Source organism: Melospiza melodia, chromosome 22 (genome assembly GCF_035770615.1).
Source record: "Melospiza melodia melodia isolate bMelMel2 chromosome 22, bMelMel2.pri, whole genome shotgun sequence".
NCBI classification, from domain to species: domain Eukaryota; kingdom Metazoa; phylum Chordata; class Aves; order Passeriformes; family Passerellidae; genus Melospiza; species Melospiza melodia.
The window spans coordinates 4,099,243-4,121,874 of record NC_086215.1 but is presented as its reverse complement, the minus strand read 5'-3'; the positions used below and the strand labels follow the sequence as shown (position 1 = coordinate 4,121,874).

At 52.2% G+C, this 22,632-nt stretch overlaps 1 protein-coding gene across 11 annotated transcripts in view; it reads right to left on the bottom strand.

The window, feature by feature from the left end:
- The window catches only part of LOC134428058 (histone-lysine N-methyltransferase EHMT1-like), a 124,494-nt gene that overhangs the window by 15,097 nt on the left and 86,765 nt on the right, over nucleotides 1-22,632 (bottom strand). For 9 of the 11 annotated variants that reach the window (XM_063174360.1, XM_063174366.1, XM_063174363.1 and 6 more), the window contains 12 exons: nucleotides 21,588-21,719; nucleotides 18,178-18,323; nucleotides 15,249-15,392; nucleotides 13,301-13,527; nucleotides 12,174-12,338; nucleotides 11,069-11,151; nucleotides 9,611-9,717; nucleotides 7,645-7,767; nucleotides 5,449-5,550; nucleotides 4,736-4,840; nucleotides 1,648-1,802; nucleotides 239-406 (listed from right to left, as the gene is read on the bottom strand). In XM_063174360.1, the coding sequence (XP_063030430.1) occupies nucleotides 239-406; nucleotides 1,648-1,802; nucleotides 4,736-4,840; nucleotides 5,449-5,550; nucleotides 7,645-7,767; nucleotides 9,611-9,717; nucleotides 11,069-11,151; nucleotides 12,174-12,338; nucleotides 13,301-13,527; nucleotides 15,249-15,392; nucleotides 18,178-18,323; nucleotides 21,588-21,719 (1,657 nt within the window). The remainder of the gene's footprint in view (nucleotides 1-238; nucleotides 407-1,647; nucleotides 1,803-4,735; nucleotides 4,841-5,448; nucleotides 5,551-7,644; nucleotides 7,768-9,610; nucleotides 9,718-11,068; nucleotides 11,152-12,173; nucleotides 12,339-13,300; nucleotides 13,528-15,248; nucleotides 15,393-18,177; nucleotides 18,324-21,587; nucleotides 21,720-22,632) is intronic. The other 2 variants (XM_063174368.1, XM_063174369.1) reach the window with 1 other exon arrangement.

The window sequence follows — 22,632 nt, the reverse complement described above, 5'->3', positions numbered from 1 at the left end:
GCTCATGTTTTCCCACCCTGCCTTACAGATGGTTCTTTGTGCTTGTGAGTATTTCCATTTGGATGATGAATTTGCAAACCATGGACTGAATCAGCATGGGCTTAGTTCTTGCTAAGCTCACAGTGACCTTCACACCAGTTTAAAAAGCGACAGAATTCTTTCTTAAACCAGGCCCCCAGCCTTCCCTGTGCAAGAGCTCAATATCATGATCCACAAGCAAAGCCAGCCCTATTCTCACCTGCTCACCACCTTCTCTATCTGGGCAGGCTTCTCAGAAGATGATTCTTTGAGAGTCTTGTTCATCTGTAGGGCCACCCAGACCTGAGAGTTAAGGCTGGAGCACTGGAGCGGGGTCTCACCCTCCTTGTTCTTTAAAGTGACATCCGAGCCACGGGAAAGAAAGAGACTGCAAAACAGCAAGGAAGGATAAGGATTCCCCAGGAGAAAGCAAGCAAGGGGAAAAAAAGCTGAATCACATCCTCCAGCCAGCCCTTAAGGGACTGTAGTAGTGAATAATCACCTGAGTTTTCTTTATTAAGCATGGCTCAGTGAATCCTTCTGACAGAAGCTCTGGGCACCCATGAGAGCTCTGGGCAAACCATGCCTTGCTTCAGGTACCTTGCTGGTACCAGCCTAACTTCAGACAGGCTTGAAACTCTCTCTGGCAGGGAAAGATATGGGGTGGGAAGAGTAGGCTGGAAATGGAAGAGCCCCACAGGAAACTGGTGGTGGACTTGGCCCTCGTTTATACTCACCAGCTTTTGGTGAGAACATGATGGCTTTATTCAGAGCAGGGATGAAGCAAAGGAACAAAGGTAACAGGGCACCTTTTTACCATGCTAGTGGTGGGGAAAAAAAAGCTTTAATCAAGGAAGCCTGACACCTTCCTGCTGGGAAGCCCAGGCTGAGCACAGCCCCTCAGACTCAAACACGCCACATTCTCTGAGCAGCTGCTGGTACCTCACACTCCCCATCCCAGGAGAAAAACAAGCCCTCCATGGCAATCCTGGGCTGGGTGTAAAGACCAAAGGCATCTCAGAGGCTCTCCTGAGGCTGGCAGGCAGCAGCAGGGGGGCAGGGAGGGGTGAGCACTGCACTTAAACCACACACTCATAGGGGTTCAGGGGGCAGGGAGGGGTGGGCAGGGCACAGGGAGGGGTGGGCAGGGCACTTACACCACACACTCACAGTGGTTCAGGGCACAGGGAGGGTGGGCACTGCACTTACACCATGCACTCATAAAGGTTCAGGGCACAGGGAGGGGTGGGCAGGGCACTTACACCACACACTCACAGCAGTACAGGGCACAGGGAGGGTGGGCACTGCACTTACACCACACACTCATAGCAGTACAGGGCACAGAGAGGGGTGGGCACTGCACTTACACCACACACTCGTGGGGGTTCAGGGCACAGGGAAGGGTGGGCACTGCACTTACACCACACACTCACAGCAGTTCAGGGCACAGGGAGGGTGGGCACTGCACTTACACCACACACTAATAGCAGTTCAGGGCACAGGGAGGGTGGGCACTGCACTTACACCACACACTAATAGCAGTTCAGGGCACAGGGAGGGTGGGCACTGCACTTACACCACACACTCACAGTGGCTCAGAGGGCAGGGAAGGGTGGGCACTGCACTTACACCACACACTCGTAGCGGTTCTCTCGCGCTGCGATGTGCAGGGGCGAGTCCCCGTGGATGTTCACGGCGTGCAGGTCACACTTTGCTGCCAGCAGGATCTCAGCTATGTCAACACAGCCAGAAAAAGCAGCCCAGTGCAAACAAATGTTTTCCTCCTGGAGGGAAAGAGAACAGAGAGGAGGTTGTTTAAAACCCCGTGGATTTGGGGGTTCCTTCCTCAGCTCGGCACCTGCAGCATTCAGTGTGTGGCTGCCATCCCCACCCTGCTCTGGCTGAATGGGGATGCCAGGGTGGACAGGGAAACCTCAGAGCAGCCAAACAGGGAGCTCTCACTCCATCCACCTCTGCACACCAAGGATGGGGAGGCTGCACACAAGGCAATCCATCACCTTCCCTACACACACACAGACAGCTCGTCAGTCTCTGAGCCACAAACCAATCTAGATCAATCCAGGAAAGAGGTGACAGACATGAACAAACATGCTGGAAAAGGCTGGATGCTGAGTTTGCCCAGCCCCAACAGCCAGCAAAGCTACTGTGCCTCCCAGGGCTGCAAAATTAAGGAGAAAAAGAGCACAGCACGAAATTAAGGAGAAAAAGAGCACATAGGGTACGTGAAGGTGCCAAAAAGAGAACCAGGAGCCATGGGGTAAGCAATCAATCTGACTCCAGGCATCTCTTAAATACTGTATGTACTCATCTCTCACTAGCAGCACTGGAAATAGCTGAACACTCATCTTTCTGATGGAGATATTTTAAGGGATGATCCTGTTTTCTGTTACACTGCAATTTGCAGCACACGTCGATCCCTTCCCCATGACAGCCTCTAAAGACATTGATGACAACAGTGAAATGATAGTAATGATCACCCAGCTATTCCCCTTTTTTTCTTCTTTTTAAAGCAAAAACAAAGCTGCTGCTGGAGTGTTTGAGCTGTTATCATGTAACTTAAGGTCCTGCCTTAAATAGGGAGCTATTGCCACACATCAGGGAGAGGGAGACACTTTCCTACCCAGCTCCTGCTTCCCTTTACAGTGTCATCTAGAAAAACCCATACAATCTGCAGAAAACATCCACCCTGTGGGTTGCACCCACATTCTGAAGCTCAGATAGGTCACAGGCACCTGGACTGGTGCTCCTGCCTAAAAAGCAGCATGATCACAAGCAAAGCATTTCCCCCAAAGCAGGAGGTTTCCCAGTGCCATTTGTCCTGAAGCACATCCAGCAGGACACCCCAGCTGAGGTCCAGGGGAGATGTGTCACACACACAGCTGTTAAGAGCACGGTTTTCTTTCAAGGAAATTGTTGACTGAGTTGATTTGATGTTCATCATTAATGTGTGATATTGAAGCTGTGATAGATCAAAGAGACTGTTTTGTTCAGAGTCAGCAAACAGATGTAACAGCCCAAAAAGCTTCCTCTCACCTTGATTTTTGTTTTTAGGAACAGGACTGGATCCAGACCTGCCTGGGAACTGGGAACCATCTAAGTGTGCTGTGTTTGGCTGGGATAGGGTTAATGTTTCTGGTGTGGGGCTGTGCTGAACACAGGGCTGGGGACACAGAGATGTCACCTGCTGAGCAGGGCTGACACAGAGCCTGCTCTGCCCTGTGCTGCCTCACTGGGGAGCAGACTGGGGGACAAGGAAAGCTGGGAGGACACAGCAGGACAGGTGACCCTGACCAAAGGGACATTCCAGACCATCTGACATCAGTTCTGGATATAAGGTGGGGAAAGGAGGAGAAAATGGGATGTTTGGAGTGATGGCTTTTGTCTTCCCAGGTCAGTGTTCCGTGGGCGGGGCTCTCCTGGAGGTGCTGAACACCTGCCCAGCCATGGGAAGCAGGGAAAGAATTCCCTGTTCTGTTCTGCTTGTGTGTGTGCCTTTGGCTTTTCCATTAAACTGTATCTCAACCCACAAGTCTTTTTCTACCTTTTTCCCTCCTAATTGTCTCCCCAGTGGTGGGGGAGTGAGCAAGGGGCTGTGAGGGGCTTGGTGCCTGGCTGGGGTTAAGCCAGGCAATCAGAAACACAGAGGGGTTTGGTTTGGTTTGGTTTGGTTTGGTTTGGTTTGGTTTGGTTTGGTTTGGTTTGGTTTGGTTTGGTTTGGTTTGGTTTGGTTTGGAAGAGACCTCAAAGCCCACCCAGTGCCACCCCCTGCACTGGGGTCTGGTCAGGTCCCAGATCTGGATCCAATCCTGCTCCTAAAAACAAAAATCAAGGTGAGAGGGAGCCTTTTGGGCTGTTACATCTGTTTGCTGACAGGGACACCTTCCACTATTCTCAGGTGGCTCCAAACCATGTCCAACCTGGCCCTGGACACTTCCAGGGATGGAGTGAGACATCACACATCAAAATCCTTAGAGACTCCAGGAAAAGAATGAGAAACATAGTATAAGGAAAATAGTGCTGATACAATGACTGCCCTGAAGAAGGCTGGGAAAAGCAGACAGTGTCTCTGACAGAATCTCTTTGTATCTTCTTTATTTCCCTGGAAATCCCTGGGAAAGCAGCTGGCACAGCCCCACAGGCAGAGCTGGGGGTCCCAGAGAGCTCCCAGGGGCTCAAGCACTGAGTGCATCCCACTGGGGCAGGATTTAGGGAGGTGAGGGGCAGCTCCAGCTCTGGACACATCAGAGCTTTGTGCCAGGGATGCCCAGGCACAGCCAGGCTTTGACAGCTGCTGGCAGAGTGCCCAGCCCATCCAGAAACACAAATAGGAGCTCATTCCCCTCAGAAGGCACACAGGGTGCCCTAAACCATACCCAGAGTCCCTGGCCTGGGACAAGCACAGAGCTGGTAGGTCTGGACTGAAGGGGCTCTGCCTGCTGCAGTGTGCAGTGGCAGCACAGAGGGATGGGAAGCAGGGAGGCTCAGAGCTGAGGATTCCACACAGCATCCTGACAGAGCAGCCGCAGGGACAGCACAGCCCACAGGCTGCCAAACTTCTGCCCACAACTCAGGAAAGCTCTCACCAGACACTTCTCACTCACACTGGGTGGGACTGAGCCCTAAATCTGTCCCCTGGGGGGTGTCTGGGGTTAAGCAGAGGCTGGAATCTCTGCAGGAGGTGCCAGGGGAGCCTTACATTGTCACGGATGTTGATGTCCGAGCCCTTGGCCAGCAGCAGCTTCACCAGCTCGATGTGCTTGTACTCCGTGGCCCAGATCATCGGGGTCCAGCCACCATCGTCCTGGGAGGGGACAGCAGGGTGACACACAGCCCTGACACAGCCCTGGCACAGCCCTGCCCTCCCCCTGGCCTGCTGCAGGTCCCTCAGAGCCCAGCCTGGCTGGGGTTTGCTGCAGCTCAGCAGGCTGGCAGCTGGTTCAGGTACACAAATTGTCCAAAAGGCACAAGGAGCACCCAGGGTGTGTAAAAGATCTTACAGAAACTCCCCTGAGAAGCCTGGAGGACCTGTCCTTGCCCCAGGTTAATGACCTCTGTCCCTACCCCCAGCTAATTACCCCTGTGTCACCCCACAGCAATGGACAAACCCCAAGAGCAATGACAAACCCCACAGTGACCAGTGCCAGGCTCAGCCCATCCCACACCACTGTCCATGATCCCCCCACTAGGAAAAGCTCAGGGACACCCTGGAGCAGCAGGATCCACAGCAAATTCAAGGAGAAACTGCAAATCAAGGGGAGCTCCCTGAGGTCAGTGAGGGATTAGGACGGGCACAGAATTGTGGTGACCTGGAGGTGTCCCCCAGCAGCAGGACTGTACCTGAGTGAGCACTCAAGTGCTGAGGGAGCCCCTGAGCTGGGCAAAGCAGCTCCTGGCCCGGGGAAGCCTCACCTGGCAGTTGACATCCATGTTCCCATTGGAGAGCAGGTACTGCACCACGTCGTAGTGCCCCTTCTTGGCTGCCAGGTGCAGACACGTGGAGCCCTCAGCATCCTGCACACAAGCACAGAACACACCCTCAGCCATGCTCAGGACAGCACAGGAGCTCCCAGATGGAGCAGGGAACTCCAAAAGTCTCCACCCCACTGCCAGGAGGGCAGAGAGGAGGAAGCAGAGCCTAAGCAGGGCTTGGGAGCTTTACAGCAAAGAGGTGCCAATCTGCAGAGAAGGAAAGGGCTTTGCCTGGGGAAGGCACAAACCCCAAACCCCGGCAGTGATGCCCCTCCTTTCTCCAACAGCCCTTTTCCCACTCCCCTCCATTTGCTGGAGAGCCAAAGGGAAGCAAAAACCCCTCACATAGTCCAAATTTGCACTTTACATCAGAAAAATCACTCTGTCTCAAGTTGAAATGCTCCATTCCTCCAGGTTTTTGCTGGGTTTTGTTAGCCCAAGGCCTCATCCCAGCACCTGGCAGCAGGTCCAGGGCTGGGGTGTCTCTCTCCAGTGAGACCAGGTCCCCATCCAGCCCACAGCCATCTGCACAGACTGGAGATAAAAAACAACCCCAAAGGTTGAAAGGAAAAATGCCTTTGGGAGTTGGGGATGCAAGGCCTGGAGGAGATGGACAGGCTGTGAGTCATGATGGAGATGCTCCCACCAAAGATCTCTCTGGCAGCAGCCTGACTTTTATCAGGCATTTATATCCCAAGAGCTTAGCACAGAGCAAGGCCCAGAGAGCAGGAAATCAGGAGGAGGAAATGAAAGACTGAAAAAAAACCAAATGATTCCTTCCAGCTAAATCCCTGGGAGCAACGCTGGAGGTGAGAGCTTTGGGATGGAGCTGATGTGGTGCAGGCTGAGGGAGGGGACATCTCAGGTCAGGGATTGCACCAGGAGGGCTCCTTGGGACACTGAAAGAGTTTCTACACCCCCACATGTGCCTGCTCCAGCTGAATAATTCCACAGCTTTCCCCTTGGATGGGCAAGAAGCAAGTGCAGCTCCCCAGCCCTGGGAGAGCAGGCAGATTTTATTGTAAAGGTTTTATTCAGGTTTTGAGTGGGGCTTTTCCATGCTGGGAACAGCACCAAGAGCTTCACCCTGGGGGCTGGGGAGCCCCCACCCAGCTCCCTGCAGTCCCACCTGCCCCAGGTAAGGGCTGGAGCTGCTTCCAAAGCAATGCTGCTGCTTCAAACAGAGCCTGAGCTAATTAAGAAACTAATTAACATCATCAACCAGCCTAGACCTCAGATGTGATCTGAGGCTTCCCATTTGCTTTTGCAAGCTCAGGATTTATCTCCTTCCCTTGACCTTCAGAAACACAAACTCCCCTTTTTTTCTCTTCCACAGGAATGAATCAGGTGAGAGATGTCTGGGCTGCTCCAAGGCACTTGGGACAGTGGCCAGCACAAAGCCACAGGTGCCTGTCCTGTCCTTTCCCCCTCCCAAGGATCCATTCAGGGCCTGGATTGGGCAGCACCTGATACCTTGTGCAGTGCTGCCTTCCCAAACCCAGCCAAGAGCAGCAGGTTGTGGCAATAAGTTTGCATGGGGAGGGCTCCTGTGCTCCAAACAGCATCTGATTTATGGGACTAATAAATGGTCTGTGTATTTTCCAAGATTGCAAAGCATCCAGAGCATGCTAAAGGCAAAGAGACAGCTGCATTTTATTGTTTTGGTTTAAATTAAGGGGTAGAGTTTAAAGATGGGGTTCAATTTTGCCACTGCAGCATGAGTGCAAGAATCCACACATCAGTTCTTTGGAAGGGAAAGCTTCCTCTGTCATTTTTCCTGGCTTGGCAAGCACCTAATTACCAGCCTATTTTAAAACATCACCCCAAAACTCTCATTATTAGAGCCTACAGAGAAGGGAACTCTGAAATCCAGTTTCACTGGAGTGGATTTGTGACACTAAAACCTAAGAAATCAAACCCCCTGACATTTGGTGCCACAAACTAAAGGGACAAGTGGCAACACTTGCCCCAAACAGCTCATGGCCAGCAGAAAAATGAGATTATGACACCCCCAGCCTCCACTCCAAGACAAACCAGTCCATTTCTCCTCAGCCTGGGCATTTCCACCCAAAACTTCAAGAAGAAATGTTGGACAGAGGCTTCCTCAGGAGAAAAAGGCAAGGAATGAATTCCTACCTTGGGATCTACTAGTGCTCCAGCCTTGATCAGGTATTTCACAGTTTCCAGGTGGTTGTTTTCTGCTGCTTCCATCAGGGGGGTCCTCTGGTCCTCAGAGCAGGTGTCAATGTTGGCACCAGCCTGTTGGGAGGCAGGGCAAGGACAAGCACAGTTAGCAGGGGAAGGATGTGGGAGTAGAGATTTAATAACAAGAATTTCTCCTGAAATTTAGCCATATTAAACAGGGGAAAAAAAGAATAAAAAAATAAGAAACAGAATGAGGAAAGAAGGCAGTGCAAGTCCACCTGCTCTGCAAACAGCACACACTGCCTGCCCCCTCTCCTGCCTTCCCAGCCAGGAAGGAGCTGTAAGGAAGCCAACAGCTGGTATTAAATAACTCCTGTTATTACCAGATTTTGTACTCCTACTTTCTAGATATTGTTTGTGTAACAATTTGGAAAAGCCAGCCTCCTCCTTCTTCCAGCAGCTTTGTTTTCCCTGGTCTATGATTTAGCCTCCAACAACCAGCTCTTCTCAATGTCACAAGCTGTAGGAACAACTTGCTGGTGGCAACAGAGGCAGGAGCTGTAAAGAATATCCTGGGGATTGGCTCAGTATTCCTGTGGAAGTCAATGGCAGTTCCACAGAGGTCTCTGAGCATCTGTTCAGCTCAGCCCAGAGTGCCTCCAACATCATCTCACTGCTTCCAAACCATGGCTCTGTCAGGTTATCCTGCCTGCTTCAGCCCTTGGGCTGAGCTCAGGAACCACCCAAAACTTGAATCTAAAAGGTCTCAGACACACCACAGAGCTCTTGGCAGGGGGGTGTGAGGCTCAGACCTGTTCACAGCAGCTGACTCAGGTTCACCTGGCACAAGGAGCTGTTTTCAGGTGCCTCCCACTGAATTCCTTTGTTTTGACTCTTTTCCCCAGCCAGAGCTATTTAAACCAGGGCAGAGGAGAAGCATTTCAAGTGGAACAAGCTGGGGCCATCCCCAGCCAAACCCTGGGCTGCTGCAGGAGCCAGACCTCAGGGAGAGACAAGATGAAGCACTCTGGAAACAAACCAACCCTTCTGATAATTAAATTGTTTGTGGTATCTCACAAGTTTTGCTCCTTTTCCTCATTCCACTGTCATCACATGCAGTAATTTCAGTCAGAGCAGCCAGGGAGGTCCAATGCTGGTTTCAAACAGCCTCCAATTCCAGGTGCTGAAATGCAGCAGCCCAGCAGGATAATTTCCAAGTCATTGCTGCCTTCTCAACAGCCCTTTGAGGTTTCCCAATCCCACAGCATAAACAAAAGACACTTCCACTCACTCCAGACCAGGTACACAGCACAAAAAAAGAAAAACTATACATTTTTTATCCTTCTTTTTCTTCCTCACATTGTTTTGGAGCAGGCTCAACAACATCCCTACAGCTTTAACCATCTTCCCTCAGTTAGAATCCAAATCTCAGCCAACAAACCAAACTTCCATCCTCCCTTCACTCCTTTCCACATGTGAGACATTTATGCTGCAGAGGAAAATCCTGCTGGAGCTCCTCAGGTTCTGACAGAAGGGAAGGCAGGGCCTGGCAGCTCCCAGGCCCTCATCACCAAGAGCAACCTGGTTTGGAGATCAAAACCAAGAGCTTGGAGATTTCCTGCAGCCTGGCAGCACATCTGGCGGTGCTGGCACATCTGGCAGTGCATCAGGCTGTGCTGGCACATCTGGCAGTGCCCTGGCTGTGCTTAGGCACAGATCCCCATCTGTCCTGCACCAAATCTTCCCCTGCTCCTTGCCTGGAGAACAGGACAATCCCAGCTGTGCCCTCCCATTACTCTGCCCCACTCCTCCCTCAGCCTGTGTGGATTGAGGAGGTTTTTACAGGAGGGATTGAGGAGGTTTTTTACAGGAGGGATTTTCCCCTGCTGATTTCCATGTGGGGCAGACCAAAGCCCTCAGAAATGGTTTGTGCAGAGGGCTGGAAGTGCAGACAGACCTGAATGAGCATGTGGCAGATGTCCACGTGGCCAGACTCGGCAGCAGCATGGAGAGGGGTTCTCTTACTCTGATGCTCCATTTTAAAATTAGGGTCAATCCCATCCACTGCAAAACAGAGCAGAGACACTTTCAAGCACAGTTCAGAGGCTGAAGTGTAACAGGGGAATCATGTCTCAGCTGAAGGCTGTTAAAGGATGGATTCCCAGCCCATCCTCAGCCCTGCTCACGTCTCACTGCACATTCCACCAGAAAGCTCTCAGGGCAGCCCCCTGCACATTCAATATGCAAACAGCCCTCAAACCCAGAGCTTGGAAACACCATGGAATTCAATACCTTTTTAAGGCATTACTATCTCTCCAAAGGCCTCATCTCAAAAACAACAAACACCACACAAAGATAAAAAAAGAAAAAAAAACACTGCTGGGTTTAAAGCAACCCAGAAATTGGGAACAACAAAGACTTGGGCTCTGTCTCACCACTATTAACTGAAATTAATATTAGTGATCCTTTTCGCACCCCTGCAAATACAGAGCTGCAACATGGATGGAATTTGTCCACACAGGCTCAGGATCTGGCCAGAGATTCTCACAGCTGTGCAGAGACTGACAGATGATGCTGACAGCCAGACAAAGATGTCTGGGCATGATAACATGTTGTGTATGATGAGGCTGTAGTTAAATATCAATGAATAACATTTCTGTGCTATTGAAAACAGGAACAATGGAGCAAACACATGCTAGACAAAAAAAAAAGAAGGAACTGATAAAGGGCAAGAACAGAAAGCATCCAAAAATGTACAAAGTACTGGAGTGGAAAGGAAGCATCCTTGTGAAACATTGTGTCCTTCAGAGGGGGAAATTCCTGGGGAATATTGGATGCTAAAAACAAGCTCAGCAACTCAAAGGCATCTGGTGATAGGCACCTCTGTACCCCAAAACAAACCCCATGGATTGAAGGCTCTTCCTTTCTGCTTTCTTGCTGATGGGTCTTGGTTTAAACTGACTCCATCCATTCCCTCTCTACTGGATGCAAATATGTACCCCAGGCATGGAGAGGGGATGGAAAAACCACATGGAGGTGACTGTGGGGACACAACCAGCATGGATAAACCATGCTCAAAGCAGACACAGGTGGGGATCAGAGCCCATTTCCCAGAGAGATGGAGGAGCCACAAGGGGATCAGTGCCCATGCAGACACAGGTGGGGATCAGAGCCCATTTCCCAGAGAGATGGAGGAGCCACAAGGGGATCAGTGCCCATGCAGACACAAGTGGGGATCAGAGCCCATTTCCCAGAGAGATGCAGCCCTCCCAATGACACATCACCCACAGCAGTGTCTGCTCCCAGGACCCTGGGGAGATGACGTGGTGCCCTGCTGGGAAGTGGCTGCTGGCACTGCCTGGCAGGAGCTGGGAGTGCTGCCAGGCAGGCCCTGGCCTGGGCAGGAGGCACCTACCCAGCATCAGCAGCACCTTCTGCAGCTCCCCTTGCCTGGCAGAGAAGTAGAGCTGCTTCGGGTGGAACCGCAGCTTCTTGGGCCTGCAGGAGGGGAGAGAGGAGGAATTAGTGCCCAGGGAGGGGCAGGAATGTCACCCTCACTCACTGCCACCCCTCACTCAGCCTGACAAAGTTCTGGGCTCGTCCCCCAGCGTGGGCAGCAGGGCAGGGGGAGCTCTGCCCCTCTGCCCCCATGCTCAGGTGAGACCCCACCTGCAGAGCTGCCTCCAAATCTGGGATCCCCAACACGAGCAGGACCTGGAGCTCTGGAGTGAATCCAGAGAGGTCCCTGAGATGCTCCAAGGGCTGGAGCCCCTCTGCTCTAGAGCCAGGCTGAGAGAGCTGGGTGTGCTCATCCAGAGGAAAGAAGGCTCCAGGGAGAGCTCAGAGCACCTAAAGGGGCTCCAGGAGAGCTGGAGAGGGACTGGGGACAAGGGATGGAGGGACAGGACACTGGGAATGGCTCCCACTGCCAGAGGGCAGGCATGGAGGGGATATTGGGAATTGGGAATTGTTCCCTGGCAGGGTGGGCAGGCCCTGGCACAGGGTGCCCAGAGCAGCTGTGGCTGCCCCTGGATCCCTGGCAGTGCCCAAGGCCAGGCTGGACATTGGGAGCAGCCTGGGATGGTGGGAGGTGTCCCTGCCATGGCAGAGGTGGGACTGGTTGAGTTTTAACATCCCTTCCAACCCAAACCTTCTGTGATTCCCTGATACAGAGAAACAAGTCCCCAGAAGGAGGTTTTAAAACTTCCAGCCCCAGGCAGTCCTGTTCCAATGAGGGCTGGATCTGTTTAGCAACAGATTCTGGGTCTCACTGCTGTGAACAGGAGCTCCCAGAAGTTCCAGCTGCAGCTGAAGAGCCAGTGAAGAACTAAATCCTCCAGAGAAATCAATAAGACATTTAGAGCTGTTACAGTTCTCCCAAATCTGTTGGGGATGACTAATGAGTGAAGTGAACAAAAAAAGCTCTGAGCTGGACCAAAATCCAGAAAAGCTAAATCTCCTTTTCTCCAGGCTAAGCAACTTTGCTGGGAACTGGAGTGACCCAATGGTCTTTTTCTTACTTTTCAGAGTCCAGGGCAATCAGGGCACTTTCCAGAGTTTCTTTCACTGGTCCCTGGGTCAAGCTAGTAGTAGGCTTTGGAAAAACTGAAGACCCAGGGATGTCAAACCCTTCAGCAGCCGAACTTTCTGGCTTGTCTTCCTCTGACAACCTCGTCCCAGTGCCACTGAGGAGGAAAAATGAGAGACAGCCAAAGCACAACCATTAAAAATACACAACAATGTTTCTCTTATGCCAAAAAAGCAAAGCAAATGCCCTTATTTTAAATACAGATAAGTGTAACTGAAATTGAAACCCAAACCAATAAATTTTACAGCTTTTTCAGTAAGAACTGGCCCCAGAAAGGAATTACACTGCCCTCTGACTACATCTTGATGTACTCTGTGCTACAGGAGACCCAGGCACATGGGCAAGTGTTAAAGCCACCTAAACAAGGCCACATGGGATGGGAAGTCAGAGCAAAGTTCAACACAGGGCTGGTTTAATTTGTGTTTTCCTTCTCTCATGGGTGCGAGTCAGGAGCTGCAGATGGGAATGGCTGTCACTGCGCAAACCTGACAATATCAACCAATTCCACTATTATTCCATTCCTAACAATAAGAGGAAGGAATGGTTTAATTCCTGAATGGTTTAACTCAGAGCAGAGTTCCACACAGGACTGGTTTGATTTGTATTTTCCTCCTCTCGTGGGTGCGAGTCAGGAGCTGCAGATGGGAATGGCTGTCACTGAGCAAACCTGACAATATCAACCAATTCCACTATTATTCCATTCCTAACAATAAGAGGAAGGAATGGTTTAACTCAGAGCAGAGTTCCACACAGGACTGGTTTGATTTGTGTTTTCCTTCTCTCATGGGTGCGAGTCAGGAGCTGCAGATGCGAATGGCTGTCACTGAGCAAACCTGACAATATCAACCAATTCCACTGTTATTCCATTTCTAACAATAAGAGGAAGGAATGGTTTAACTCCTGAACCCCCCAACCTGCAGAGCCTCTGCCTCACACCCAAAACCCCCCAGCAGATTCCTGCAGCTGAGCCACCCTCAGCCCATCAGGAGGCGCCCAACCACTCCCACCAAAGCCTGGCCTGGCAGGAGCTTTGAGATCCCCCCACGCCCCCGTGCTCACCTCCCCGTGGTGGTGTCGGCCCTGCCCTCCACAGCTGCAGGTTTCTGCTGCTCGTAGCTCAGGGACACCGTGGAGGTGGTGTCAGCCTTGGCTATTGTCACCTCCTTGGCCTTGGAGGCCTCCTCCCCGCAGTGAGGGCAGTAGCTGGTGTCGTTCACCTGCGAGGCACAGCTCTTGTGGAAGCGGTGGGAGATGCTGCTCTCGGGCTGACACTCCATGAAAGTGCCCTTAAAAAACCACAGAGAGGGAAATTCAGCCCCTGCTGGGCCCGTGGCTCACCCCTTCACACGCTCCATGCCACTCCTCACCACCTCTCTCGGCCCTGCTGCGTCCAGTACAGTAAAGCAAGCACTGCCACTTCTTTAGAAGAGAACAAAACCAAGGTAAAGGGGGAAAAACTCACTTGGTTAAAGACTGCAAAGCAAGATTTGGAATTGTGTTTGGGAAACAGAACAAAGAAGTCCCAATTTCCAGCTCTTCCCTCTAAGGCTTGAAGTTCTCGCTTGTGTCTCTAGAAGTGCCAGTGCACTGTAAGGACGCCCCCAAAACTGGAAGAGAAACCTTCAGACCTGTGTTGAGCCAGCACTAAAACTACCTGAAACACAGCTGTACACAAACCATGCAAGAACCTGCATCAATCTGTCACTGACCCCACTGTAACCCAAATGATGTCACTCTTCTGCCTGGACCAGCCTAATTAACCCAAACAAGCTCACTGCTCATGCAACAAACTGGACAATTCCTCCTAAAATTATCTTCCCTTTCTAGCAAAGTCCCTGCAACTGCTGTGCAGGAGCCCAGAGCTCCCTGCCTGTGGTGCCAGTGCTGCCTGAAGCCCTGCTGTGCCCTGGGTTGGTGATGGTGGCACAGACAAACACTCCAGGCTCACCTCTGAGCACCAGCACACAGCACTGAGAGATGGAAGAGAGTGCAAGGAAAGGCCAGCCAAACCCCCTCTTCTCCTGAATCCAGTCCTCCCAAGCAATCTAATTAACTCTATTTCAGCTTTGCAAATGCCTTGAAGGGTTTTGAGGGTTTTATCTCCTAAATGATCTTTGACTCAGCAAGAAAACCCAGGATGGCTCCACTTACTACAATAATGCTTGAGACAACTGCAGCATCTTTCCTTGAGTCATCTTGAAGAATACCAGCATCACACAATTAAGCCTCATCATCACTCCATGAGGCCTCAGTTGGTGCCTTTCAGCTTTATCCACAGGCAAAGCAGGACACTGGCCACCAAAGGACTGCAGCAAGTCCCTTAAAAGCCTCGGTGGCACAGGTGGAAGAAGCAGCAGGAGATCACAGAGTGGTTTGAGTTGGAAGGAACCTTGAATCTCATGTGGTTCCACCCCCCTGCCATGGGCAGGGACACCTTCCACTGTGCCAGGCTGCTCTGGGTACCCTGTCCAGCCTGGCCTTGGACACTTCCAGAGATCCAGAGGCAGCCACAGCTGCTCTGGGCACCCTGTGCCACCCTCACAGGGGAGAATTCCTTCCTAATATTTAATCTTCCTAATATTTAACCTAATAGAGATCTCCAACACTGCTTTGGTCCAGTGCCATCACTCAGGATCCCCATCCTGAGGGCACACAGAGGTGGGGGCACAGCTTCATTTACAAACCAAGCTAAAGACATTTTTTTGGATGTGATTGATCTGTACACAAAGAAAAACAACCAACCCTCGTTCCAAAGAAATTCCAAAGGCAAGACTTCCAGCATGTGAAATCCCTTTGGTAACACCCCTTGGGGGTCTCCAGGAAGATCAAGGTGATGATTTCAGCTGCCCTCACACACATTCCTATTGAAAACACCTCCTGACGTGCTGTGGAACGAGGTGGGGCTGATGCCGGGAAGTCAGGACACCCCTTTAGGGACCATCTCCACCTTCAGCTTCCAGCTGTTGCAACAGGTACCCCCTTCCCTGGATTGAGAGCACGAACTTACTGCAGTGCAAAAGTATCCACAGCCAGGGCAACACTGGTGTTTCACCATCCTCCCTCTATGGTCCTCACACAGCACCAAAAGCTGGACTTTGTTAGACGGGCGCATCAGTTCATACTTAACCACACTGTTTGTGCATCGGCCCAGCTGGAACAGGAGAAATTAAAGGCAATGAAATTACTGCAGACCACACCACTCCCTGTGCTTGTGCAGAGGAAGATTTTTGCACACTGCTCCTCGAGGAGGCCTGGCTTTTTCACAGGGATTCAGCTGCGTGCCAGAGAGCATTAGCAGTGCAGCAGGAAGCTGTGAAAGCTGCTCTCAGGAAGGAATGCATCATTTACTAACTAACATGCATGTGCACCCCGAGTCATTTGTTCCTTGCAACAACAACAACAGCAACAACAAAATGATAACTGGAAATAGGCAACAGCCAAGCAGCAGAAGGGGCAGTCCCAGGGGCCTGACTCACACAACACACACTCTCCTCTTGCCAGGAAGAGCGGGTGTCAGTGACCAAGAGAAGGAGACCATGCACACTAAATCTTGTTACTGCTCAAAACTCCCAGGCACAGGAAGATAGAGGGGAAAATAATTGCTCCTCATTGCCAGTGAAGTTATCGTCTGTACTGCTTCCAGCACTGGCCCCTGCCCAGACCACAGGGATGAAGAGCCAGGCTTTCATGAGAGCTCAGCTAAAGTCATGTTTGGAGCGGGTTTTCCAAAGGATTTCACCAATCTACAGCTCTGGGTTTAAAAATCACAGGATCACAGAATCCTGGAATGGTTTGGGTTGGAAGGGACCTTAAGGCTCATCCCATTCCACCCCTTCCACACCTTCCACTGTCCCAGGCTGCTCCCAGCCCTGTCCAGCCTGGCCTTGGGCACTGCCAGGGATCCAGGGGCTGCTCTGGGCACCTGTGCCAGGGCCTCAGCACCCTCATAGGGAACAATTCCTTCCCAGTCTTCACCTGTCCTCCTTCAGCTTGAAGCCATCCCCTTCTCCTATCACTCCAAGCCTTCTCCTGCCCCACCTTGTCCTGCTACTGGCAGCAGGTTCCAGAGCTGGGGTTCCCTGTCCCCAGCCAGTGCTCCTTGATCTGCTGCTCCAAGAGGGAGCAGCACCTCCTACAGCCACCACTGTCACCTGCCAGCATGACAGGACACTCCTTGTGTCTGTTTCAAGCTCCTCTTGATAATAATCTTGCTTTCCCCAAACACCTGGCAAAGGAGAATTATAAACTAGGAATATCAAGGTGAAAGGCTGCTCCAAGGAAGGGTCCCTTGGAGGGAAGGTGGAGAATTTATTGAGCTCATGACAGAGTCAGTCAGGGACTCAGTGCCACACACTGTCCCTCTGCTCCAGCCAAGGATTTGCTGCTTTTTCTCAACCAAACTAAACTTCCTCTCTGATTTTTTAAATTCCACTCCTGCAGACACAACACTCCTGTGGGAAAAGAGAATGGATTTTATCCTAGGCTCATCATTCACCTCAGCATCTCCAGTTCAGCTTTCCCAAATTCGAGCTGCAGAGATTTCCTGTGGTTGGGACACCTTGGCCAGACTGATCCCTGTCTCCACCCTGAGCCCAGGGGCTGCAGGGTGGCACAAGGGGACCATGGATCCTTTCCTGAGGAGGAATTTCACTGAGCTGAGGAAATTCCACTGACAGGTGGAAAGCTGCATTACCCATGTGAGGAAGACCCTGAGCTGTTATGCCACACTTTATTATTTGTTAGAAACTCTAGAACAAGTTCAACATGATTAATTGCTATTTCCCAACCATTAGAGAGTGCAGCAGGGTGCTCATGACTATTTATAACACTCTCCAAGGACATGACAGTCTGGAGAAGCCACTATTCACACATATAATATTCCTCTAACATCTCTGAGTCACTTATCCCATTATCAAAAAGAATCTAACATAAAGCATGGCCTTTGCTATTCCTCCCTGTGATTTATCCAGGGACAGAACTGTCAACTCACCATAGCCAGGAGCAGCAATTCCTTCACACACCTTGTGTTTGTTTAGAAACCCTGGGGTCCCTCCTCTCTCTGATGAGTCTCCCAGGACATTTTCTCTTTAATGAATCAATTTTGCCACTCTTTGGAAATTCCTCTCTCTGCAGCTACCAGCACATACTAACAGAAGCAGAGCTGGTCTACAAACCTGATTATCCCTTTGTCACTCCATCCACCCTTCTCCTGGGATCCTAGAGGAGAACTAGGGGTACTCTCACTCCCTGTGCTACCAGTGGTGAGTGTGACAGTGCTGCAGTGAGGCTGAAGCTGAAGAGAAACCCACTGAAAGGAGAATCCATCAAGAGCATTGCTGTCCTGCAGTTCTCCCTTTCCAGATTGTGGAACAGAGTCACTTCTGCCACTCCCTCCCACACTTCTGGAACCAGCAGAGCCCAAGCAGCCTGGCTGTGACCCAAAGGCATCGAGTGCAATCCCTGTCAGACCTGGGTGGAAGCTTTGGGACAGAGAGAGAGGAGGACAGAGAAAGGCTGGGGCAGCAGAGCCATGCCAAGCTCCTGAACTCAACACCCGACCACAGAAAGCTTTGCAGCAGCTCCTGCACAGTCAAGGGAAAGCAGCTCCAATCCTTGAGCGCATTTTCTCCCTCTGCTGCAGGTTCCTGTAGCTGAGCCTGGGTTGTGAATGTTACATCAACCCCATCCAGCCTCACAGGCCAGGACAAGCCCAGGAGAGGCACCCAGAGCTGCTCCCTCCCCAGTGGCCTCACCCAGGGCTGGGACAGGCACAGAGTGCTGGGGACACAGGCCCTGCCCCTCCTCACACCAGTGGGTCCCAGCCTAGGCCCAGAGCCCCTGGGTGACCCCACACGTGCTCCTGGCACAGCCTGTCACCCTGTCTGGCCTTGTCCTCAGCAGGAAAGGCTGTGGGGAGCTAAAGGACAGGCTCCTACCTCGTTGTCCACGCTCTCTGTGGCCATGCACTGGTTGTTGGCTAGGGTGGTGATCTCTCTGCTTTTGGGGGTTTCCATCCGACAGCTGCACAGGGGCACCTCCTGCAGACCATCCACTTCCATGGCTTCAGGGCCATTGGAGAGACCTGGGGCACAGAAAAACAGGGAGTTAACTCCAGTTCTCTGCCAGGAGAAAGGATTCATTCCACCAACACAACACCCTGTGACACCTTCCCCTTCCATGTCCTGAAATGCTCTCCAGGCTTTAGCAGCACCCTGTAAAAGAGACCCTTTCACCCCAGCTGGAGTTTGCAAAAGCCTCCTGCACTTTTCCAAGCCCAGCCACACTCAGCTGGCTGTGCTGAAATCAAGAGTGATAAGTTAAGATCAGTTTACTCTGAGAAAGCCTCAGAAAGGCCAAGCAATGAGGTGCAGGGTTTTATCAGCCTCCCTCTCCTCCCCACAACACTGGGCTCTGGCACCAGGAAATTTGCAGGAAACACCCAGAGCTGGAAATTTGAATAGGCAGTGGAGTGATAAATAGAGATGATCAGGAAAGCACAAACTCCTATTTGCAAAGGCTTATTACACAGATGGGAAAACAAAATTCCTGGGACTGTTTGGTGTCAGCCAACCACAAATTATTTCTTTTGGAAAGAGAACAAACCAGGGAAAAGAAAGCAGCAAGATGCTCCAATGTTCTTTTCCTCATCTCCTCTGAGATGTTGAACATTTACAAACCTGTGGAAAGGTGGATGAGGGCTTTGGAGGGGGATCACTGTGGGAATATTCCTGTGGCTCCTCTGGATTGAAATCAATCACTGGGTTACCCAGGATTGCCAAACTGGCCTAGTGACAAGGGGGGTGATTCCAGTCCTCCTCTTCCAGACCAGCACCAAATCATCTCTGCAATGTTTGCAGCACAGAATCCTTTGGCCTTGGGGATGCTTCACCCTGAAGCCTTCATCCCAAGCTTTCATCCCAAGCTTTCCCTGCCCACTGCTATGGATTGACTCACGCTGAGAAGGAAGCTTGCTGCTATTTTTCAAGCTTTGGAATGGGAATGGAGAGCTCTCTTGCTGTGAGGTTTTGCAGATTTCACTTCATCCCTGGGGGAGATTCCTCCTCAGCTTCCCCCAGAGCTCCCTGCCCGTGCCTCTGACCCTGCCAGCTGAGCACAAACCCCTTTCATCCCATCAGGAATTCCATCAGCCAACAAGCTGCAAGCCCAAGCCTAGCAAAGGGATATTTCAAGACACACAAGTCCAGGGAAAGTCCTTGCTGTTTTCATGTAAAATTCTGTCAAGATCTTAAAGGTTTAAGAGTTTTCTCTGGGAGCACAAATCACAAAGCTCATTCCTCCTTCTGAGCTGTCACTTCCCTAATCTGTTTGACATCCAGAGGCTGTGGTGAAAGCATCCCTCATCCCTCCTGACCCTCCCTTGGTGGGGAAGGCTCCCACCCTCTCTTTGAAGTGCCTCTATCAAAGGAGCCAGACAAGCTTTGAGGGAGCAGTGGGGACAGACAGGCAGATCCAGCCAGGGGATGCTGGATGTGAGGAGAGCTCAGCACTGGGAGCAGCAGCTGGGGCTCAGCACCCAGGGCCCAGCACAGCCCCTTCCCTTCCCAGGGCTGAACAAAGCATTCCTGAGGGAATCCAGTGGCAGCAGTTCTGGGGGGATGCTGAATCAGCACATTTCAGGGAATGGAAGGAGCTGCTGAGTGGGACAGGGGGGCTGAGGCAGTACCTGGGACCTTTGGTGAGAGTATTCCTGAGCTAACGTGCCTCACTGGAACTGGGATCCCATCTACAGCCTCACTCCATCCCAGCACCCTCCCTATCCTCACCCATATCCAAATCCATCCCTGCTTCTATCCCAGCCCCATCTCTACTCTCACCCCCATCCCAGCCCCACCCCTATCCTCATGCTCACCCCCAGCCCAGCCCAATTCCCATCTCCTCCTCATTCTCATCCCAGCTGCATTCCTACCTCAGCCCCATCCCTGCCCTCATCCTCATCCCCAACCCAGCCCCATATCCATCCTTACCCCTAACCCAGCTCCATCTCCATCCTCATCCTCACCCCCAACCCAGCCCCATATCCATCCTCATCCTCACCCCCAACCCAGCCCCATATCCATCCTCATCCTCATCCCCAACCCAGCCCCATATCCATCCTCATCCTCATCCCCAACCCAGCCCCATATCCATCCTCATCCTCACCCCCAACCCAGCCCCATATCCATCCTCATCCTCACCCCCAACCCAGCCCCATATCCATCCTTACCCCTAACCCAGCCCCATATCCATCCTCATCCCCACCCCCAACACAGCCCCATATCCATCCTCATCCCCAACCCAGGCTTATATCCATCTTCATCCCCAACCCAGCCCCATATCCATCCTCATCTTCACCCCCAACACAGCCCCATATCCATTGTTATCCCCAACCCAGCCCCATATCTATCATCATCCCTATCCTCATCCCCATCCTTATCCCAACACTCATCCCTGCTCCAGCCCTATCCTCCCCCTCATCTCGATCCCTAATTCCCATCCCGATCTCTAACCCCCTTCCATCTCGATCCCTAATGCCCAATCCCATCATGATTCCTAATCCCCATCCCATCCTATCTCCATCCCTAATCCCTAGCTCCCATCCCACCCTGATCCCTGATCCCGCTCCCGCCCCGTTCCCGTTGCTCTGCGCGCTCTGTGGCCGCCAGGGGGCAGCCGGGGCCCCGAACGGCGCCACCCTCGGAACAAAGGGACCCCAAACCCGACCCCAAATCCAAACCCGACCCCAAACCCGACCCCAAATCCAAACACGACCCCAAACCCGACCCCAAACCCGACCCCAAATCCAAACCCGACCCCAAATCCAAACCCGACCCCAAACCCGACCCCAAATCCAAACCCGACCCCAAACCCGACCCCAAATCCAAACACGACCCCAAACCCGACCCCAAACCCGACCCCAATCCAAACACGACCCCAAATCCAAACCCGACCCCAAACCCGACCCCAAACCCGACCCCAATCCAAACACGACCCCAAATCCAAACACGACCCCAAACCCGACCCCAAATCCAAACCCGACCCCAAACCCGATCCCAAATCCAAACACGACCCCAAATCCAAACCCGACCCCAAACCCGACCCCAAACCCGACCCCAAATCCAAACACGACCCCAAACCCGACCCCCAAACTTCACCCCCAAACACAGTCCCAACCCCAAACCTAGTCCCACATTCAAATTCAAACCAGACCCCAAACCCAGACACAAAACGAGCCCTGACCCCAAACCCAGCCCCAATCCCAACTCCAAACCCAACCTCGACCCCAAGCCAATCCCCACCTCCAACCCATCCCCAAGCCCAGCCCAGCCCAGCCCAGCCCAGCACTCACCCCCCGCAGGTGAGGAGAGGATCCCCTTCACCCGGAGGTCCAGGGAATCCAGGGACACCTCCATGTACTCCATGCTGTTCTCCTGGCTGGGGCCCTCCCTGCTGCCCAGCGAGGCTTTATAGGCTTCAGCACCTGGATGGGAACAGGGGATTCACAAAAACCCCACAGCAACAGCCACCCCAAGCCCGTGGGAACCACGAGGGCAGAGCACAGGGAATGTGCCACCAACATCTGGGCATGGCTGGGCACTGCTCTGCTCACACTGAGTGCCACCTCCAGCCAGGCAGGGAACAAGAAAAGGGAATAAATGAGATGGGTGCAGCCTCAGCAAGGGCACAAGGAAAGGGTGACCCATGGCTGGAGCACCCCCAGCACACACTGGCCAGGCAGGGCCAACTGCACCTCAGGAGGAGGATGACACAGGTGACATCCAGCTGAGTGGGAGGGGAAACACAAAAAAGTCAAGTTGTGCCTCCAAGTGAGCAGAGCTTTGCTGGGGAGGGATTGTGGGAGAGGGAACTGAGTGTCTGCACTCCCTTGGCTTCACTTTCTCTCCTGCTTGGCTTCTGCCAGTCCAGCTTGGCCAAGAGGGTTTGGGTGCCCTTCCAGACCAGCTGAAGGGACAGAAAACCAGCCTGCATGTGAAATGCAGAATTAGGTATTTGCTGTGACAGGGATCAAGGGTCCCTGTGGCCTCCTGGGAGGAAGAGGAGGGAGCCAGGTGAGTGACAGAGCCCAGGCACAGAGCAGGGGCTGAAAAATGGTCAATTCACTCACAAGTACCAAAAAGCTGCTGATACAAAAATGACCTTTTTGCCCTGAATTAGCAAACCCAGAAGAATAAAAATAAATTCTTATTCACTGCTTTGGTGGCAGTGGATGTATGACACCCCAGCAATGAGGCTGAAGGCACAGCTGCATTTCCACCTTATCTCTCCCATGTTGTTGTTACCTTTCCCAAAGAAGAAGCATCACATCTGGCCTCTCCTCACCTCTCCCCTCTCAACAGAGCTCACTGAGATATTTTCTGGTGTTCAGTGACTCA